Below are 5,781 nucleotides of genomic sequence, written 5' to 3'. Positions count from 1 at the left end.
GGCGCCGCGCTGCCCTCCCTAGGGACGGGGAGGAGAGGAGAGAGGAGGGAAGGGGGTTCTGCCCTGCACCCACCTGCGTCCCCGCCCCGACGGGGGCTGTCGACGGGGCCCCGGCCGGTGCTTCCCCTCAACCCTACCCCGAGGGGCGGTTGGGAGTGCTCTCACATGAGTGCGGGTTCGGGTATCGCCCCTCCGCCTGGCGGCGACTCAGGGTTATTCAGCCGATACTGGCTAAGTCTGGGGGCAGGAGCCGGGCGCGGTGCTGTGGAGTGCATCCCATAGGTGCAAATCCTGAGTATCAGTGGGTTTGAGATTCCTTAAGGTGGACTCTTGCAATGGTGTTTGTCTTTTTGTGCTAACCTGCGCTTTCCCTTCCTCTCCCTCTCACTTTTTGATGCAGAAATGAGAAGCAGAAGGAAGAAAAGGTTCGTGTCCAGCCCCCGCTACGTGGAGACCATGCTGGTAGCCGACCAGTCCATGGCCGAGTTCCACGGCAGTGGGCTGAAGCACTACCTTCTGACGCTGCTTTCCGTGGCAGCTAAGCTCTACAAGCACCCTAGCATCCGCAACTCCATCAGCCTGGTGGTGGTGAAAATCATGGTCATTTACGAGGAGCGGAAGGGACCCGATATCTCTTCCAATGCTGCCCTGACTTTGAGAAACTTCTGCAGCTGGCAGAAGCAGCACAACCCACCCAGCGACCGGCACGCTGAGCACTACGACACAGCAATCCTCTTCACCAGGCAGGTGAGGGACACAGAGGTCAAATCCATTGCTCCCTGCCCCCAGAGGCTCCCTCTGCCAGGAGACCTCTGAAAAAGTGGTCAGAGGCATTCTGGTGTCATCACAGCTTCAGTGAATTAGGCTAAAAATGAAATTATCTGCTTTTTATTCAGTCATTTATTCTGCTGTTTGCACTGTCTCAGGTGAAACTCACAATATATGCAACGTATTCCTGCCTCATATATTTTTAGCAGATTTAGTATGGAAATTATGCATTTTATTTCTGCGTGTAACCCTTGTGTACGTTCCAAAGACAGATTTTTGCCATCATACCCATTGAAGTGCTGAATATTTATGCTCTTTCCATAAGTAAAGGCAAACTGCCAGGGCTGGATGTTCCTTGCCAAGGTTAAGTCTCTGATCTGATTAATAATGAAACTGCCTTTTTTTACAGGACCTCTGCGGTGCCAAGACATGTGATACTCTTGGGATGGCTGATGTGGGAACAGTTTGTGATCTAAACCGCAGTTGCTCTATCATAGAAGATGATGGTTTACAGGCTGCCTTTACAACGGCCCACGAACTAGGTACTTGAAACTGCAAGGCGATTTCACGTGATTAATTGAAGCCAGCTCGATGCTGTAAAGCAAAGAGCTGCCCATCCCGCACCCTACAGGGCATGGAGCACCCTGCACTCCCCAGTGCAGTTGGGAGGAGGCAAAGCATTGCCTTGTGACAGGATTGAACTGTGGAAAGCAAGTCTGGTCTGCACAGCATCGTTTGCAAGAGCTGTGTATTTGACTGCAGAAAAAAAAGGCGTGTGAGAAGCCTGTGAGGGAAGCAAGCACACAGTGCCATCTACTTAAAGTTTGGCAGTATTGAGATTCAGGTTATTATTTAAAGACCAGGCTATGAGCAGCTCTAGAGTAATATTTAAAATAATACTGGTAATGCATAGGACAGACTTCCTAAAGTCACTAACTTTCCTTCTTTTTTTTTTTTTTTTAAGGCCACGTGTTTAACATGCCTCATGACGATGCAAAGCAGTGTGCTGGTATTAATGGAATAAGCCGCGATTTCCACATGATGGCATCTATGCTTTCCAATCTGGATCGCAGCCAGCCTTGGTCTCCATGTAGTGCCTACATGATTACAACATTTTTGGATAACGGTCATGGTAAGATTATTAAGCTTTCCATTCATGTGGCATTTAAGCTCTTGTGCTTTACTGCTTTGCTTTTTTTCTTTCTTTCTTTTGCCTTTTTTTTAATGAAGTGCTTTCTGCTACAGCAGTGAGTTAACCTTTTACATGCTGCCAATGAGTTTAGAAGACCCTTAGTTTTACAAGAACAGTGGCACAAATTGGCTCAAAGACTTAAGCTACAAAGCAAATGCAGTTCCAGAGATGGAAATAATTTTTTCCCTTTTGAAACTGAATTTACAGCATTGTCTTGCTTCTTTTTTTTCTTTTTTTCTTTTTTCTCCCTTTTCAGGTGAGTGTTTGTTGGACAAGCCCCACAAACCAATCCAACTTCCTTCTGACTTGCCTGGCACGTTGTACGACGCCAACAGACAGTGCCAGTTCACATTTGGAGATGAGTCCAAGCACTGCCCTGATGCAGCCAGTACGTGTACGACGCTGTGGTGTACTGGCACTTCTGGAGGACTGCTCGTGTGCCAAACCAAACACTTCCCTTGGGCAGATGGCACCAGTTGTGGGGAAGGGAAGTGGTGCATGAATGGCAAGTGTGTGAATAAAACTGAGAAAAAGCATTATGATGTAAGTATTAAAAAAGAAATAAGAATATATCTTGGGTTGCAGAGTAGCACGGATAAGGCTTCAGTGGGAGTAATCAGTTAAAAGGGCTTGAATAAATGGAGGCAGGTAGCTAATAGAGCTTTTTTTACAAGTGGCTTAGGTAAAAATGAACATGATTGTGGTTTTTGTGGTTTGGTTTGGTTTTGCTTTTACTGTATTAACTTTTTTGTTCTGCTTTTGCTTGTCATTCCAGACACCGGTGCATGGGGGCTGGGGGTCCTGGGGGGCATGGGGAGAGTGCTCCCGGACCTGTGGCGGTGGAGTGCAGTACTCCTTCAGGGAGTGTGACAACCCTGTCCCAAGAAACGGAGGGAAATACTGTGAAGGGAAGCGAGTGCAATACAGATCATGTAACATCGAGGACTGTCCGGACAATGATGGTAATCTTTGCTCCATTTTTGAGGTGGAGTAAAGGTATCTTGTGGAGGAAAAGCATGTACAGAAGATGATCTAATGGCCACCTGTTTTTCCTCTGCCTGCAGGCAAAACTTTTAGGGAGGAACAATGTGAAAAGCACAATGAGTTTTCCAAGTCTCCCTTTGGAAGTGGACCTGCAGTGGAGTGGACACCCAAGTTTGCAGGTGTCTCTCCAAAAGACAGATGCAAGCTGGTCTGCCAAGCAAAAGGAACAGGATACTTCTTTGTTTTACAGCCAAAGGTATTTAAAAACTGTACCTCTTCTATCTAATCATGAACAGGATTTTTATTTCCTCTTAACTCTTTTTGTGAAGTTAAGAGTCCAGGAGTATAGAAATTTGAAATTTTGTCTTCCTCATATTTAAGCTAGAGTCTCCCTTCTCCTCTTCCTACATGTACAGCTTGATCAGTGCAAGCATGCTTTAAATACTCTGGCACAATCGTTCCAGTTACTTCACACGTATTGCCTCTTCTACCGACTCCACCCTAGTTCCCTTTCCTCTCCTTCCAGCAGTTTGATTACATTGAGATAAGTTTGGAAAACTGTGGGAGTTCTTTGCCAAAACATCGGTGCTTTCTCATACTGGTTACTAATACGCCGACAGCTTAAAATAAACAGAAGGAAAAATGTTCATCTTGCATAGCTACTTGAACTCACTGTCATAAGATGTTGAGAGCCAATAACTACCAGGGCGATGACACAGATGTTTCTTGCAGAGCAGTGCTCCCAGAAATAAAGAATACATTGAATGCCATTAAAAGCAGTTTTGGTCCTGTACTTCGAGGACATGACTACTTTCTAGTGACATTAGAAAACAATGTTCTTTCTTTATATGAAATCAATAAAACAGTACTGTGGGGTTTTTTAGGGGGAGGGAGGTGTTAATAAAAACTTAAATTGTCTGTTTTTTCCTGTCACTGTGGCATCATTTTTGCAAGTGAGATGAAGCAGCCCTATATACCTCCAACTATCTATGGGTTGCTTTGTTTTTTAGTTGCAAAACCCTTGGAAATACAGGGGCTGTAGGTCTTCCACCTGTCCAATTTTCTCATCTTGTATGTGTCTGTATTACACAATATCAAAGCAATGTGCATCTTCTAATCAAACGCCATACTGCTGCTTTCCTGGACAGGTTGTGGATGGTACCCTGTGTAGCCCCGATTCCACCTCTGTCTGCGTCCAGGGGCAGTGTGTAAAGGCTGGCTGCGACCGTATGATAGGATCCAATAAGAAGTTTGACAGATGCGGTATCTGTGGTGGCAATGGATCCACTTGCAAGAAAGTGTCTGGAACACTTGTTAGAGCAAAGTGAGTATACGACTGCTGATGGTATTTTATTCTCATGAATGTTTTGTGGGTGTAAGCTTTGGGTTTTCAAGTCAGTGAGATATTGCCCCAGTTTATCATTGAAACTGAGATTTGATGTGTTGGGGCCATCTGTCTGAAGATAACTTACAGTGAGATCCCAGCAAAAGAAAGCCTCTTCCACATGGATGCATCTCTGCTGTAGTAGTAACATGGGATGTGACTGCAAATCCCTTAATCCTTTAATTCTATTAGGTCGGCAGCTTATTAACTTAACACTTCGGCTTCAAATGAAAGCCAGTCTTGTGCCAGGAAGCTTCTTTCCTCTTGCAGGGAAAAGCAGAGGACTCAGTCTTTCTCTTTTCTGTTGGGCAGACCCGGCTACCATGACGTTGTCATCATTCCAGCTGGGGCAACGAACATCGAGGTGAAGCAGCGAAACCACAGGGGTGCGAGGCACGATGGCAGCTTCCTCGCTATCAAAGCCGCAGATGGCACCTACATCCTCAACGGCGATTACACACTGTCGACGCTGGAGCAGGACATCACCTACAAGGGCAGCGTGCTGAGGTACAGCGGCTCCTCCGCTGCCCTGGAGAGGATCCGCAGTTTCAGCCCTCTGAAGGAGCCTCTGACCATACAGGTCCTCACGGTAGGGGACCTGCCGCAGCCCAAGATCAAGTTCACCTATTTCGTGAAGAAGCCCGCGCAGCCTGCTTCAGAGAAGGTGCCCAGCAGAAAGAAAGAGTCCTTCAATGCTATCAGGGAGATCATCTCCTCCGAATGGGTCATCGAGGAGTGGGGCGAGTGCTCCAAGTCGTGTGGCTCAGGCTGGCAGCGGCGGGCAGTGGAGTGCCGGGACCCCCAAGGGCGGCCAGCCGCCGACTGCGCCCGAGAGCTGAAGCCTAGTGACGTCCGTCCCTGTGCTGACATGCCCTGCCCACAGTGGCAACTGGGGGACTGGTCGCCCTGCTCTAAGACGTGCGGGAAAGGTTTCAAGAAGAGATTGTTGAAATGTATTTCTTATGACGGCAGCGTGCTGCCGCAAGAAAGCTGTGAGCCTTCCAAGAAACCGAAACACCTAATAGACTTCTGCAACGTTACGGACTGCAGTTAAATAGTATAAGTTGGGAAAGCTAAATCTTTATTATTTTATTTTTTTCCTTCAGAACAATGCACTGAACAAAAAAAAGGGCTAAGAGGCAGTGCGTGTATTTTTGCATACAAAATTAATGGTGAGGATCCATTGAGGTGGAACAGTGCAAATAGTTGGCATTGCATTCTGAAAATACCCTGCCAACTGAAAATTTGATTATAGCAGATCCATGTCACTCTCTCGTCTTCAGGAGATAAGGCCCAAGGGCATTATAATTGCCTTTTTTAAAAGTCTGTTACAAACTAAACAAAACAGGAGCAGTGGCCAAAACGTGTTTAAGCAAACATTTTGGGGTTCGGTCATTTCTCCTTTCTTTTGGCTTTATTTTGTGGTACTGATCAAGTCCCCACGTGTAGGAAG

General features: G+C 46.5%; 1 protein-coding gene across 1 annotated transcript; it reads left to right on the top strand.

Annotated features, from left to right (window-relative positions):
* The first annotated feature begins 402 nt into the window (after positions 1-402).
* On the top strand, positions 403-5,382 carry ADAMTS1 (ADAM metallopeptidase with thrombospondin type 1 motif, 1). Its single transcript, XM_010190609.1, has 8 exons — positions 403-747; positions 1,178-1,310; positions 1,733-1,900; positions 2,217-2,503; positions 2,736-2,922; positions 3,025-3,200; positions 4,093-4,268; positions 4,641-5,382. Exons 1-8 carry the CDS (start codon positions 403-405, stop codon positions 5,380-5,382), a joined length of 2,214 nt encoding a protein of 737 aa, XP_010188911.1.
* The last annotated feature ends 399 nt before the right edge of the window (positions 5,383-5,781 follow it).

Source organism: Mesitornis unicolor, unplaced genomic scaffold (assembly GCF_000695765.1).
Source record: "Mesitornis unicolor isolate BGI_N332 unplaced genomic scaffold, ASM69576v1 scaffold24988, whole genome shotgun sequence".
Lineage (NCBI taxonomy): Eukaryota > Metazoa > Chordata > Aves > Mesitornithiformes > Mesitornithidae > Mesitornis > Mesitornis unicolor.
The sequence above is the reverse complement of the archived record's forward strand: the minus strand, read 5'-3'. Positions and strand labels throughout refer to the sequence as shown.

What these genes read in the sequence shown, in the direction of transcription:
- ADAMTS1 (XM_010190609.1), top strand. Translation starts at nt 403, where the DNA reads ATGAGAAGCAGAAGGAAGAAAAGGTTCGTGTCCAGCCCCCGCTACGTG. An exon ending in TACAACGGCCCACGAACTAG is followed by an intron (nt 1,311 to 1,732) that starts GTACTTGAAACT and finishes TTTTTTTTTAAG; the next exon opens with GCCACGTGTTTAACATGCCT. An exon ending in TCTTTGTTTTACAGCCAAAG is followed by an intron (nt 3,201 to 4,092) that starts GTATTTAAAAAC and finishes TTTCCTGGACAG; the next exon opens with GTTGTGGATGGTACCCTGTG.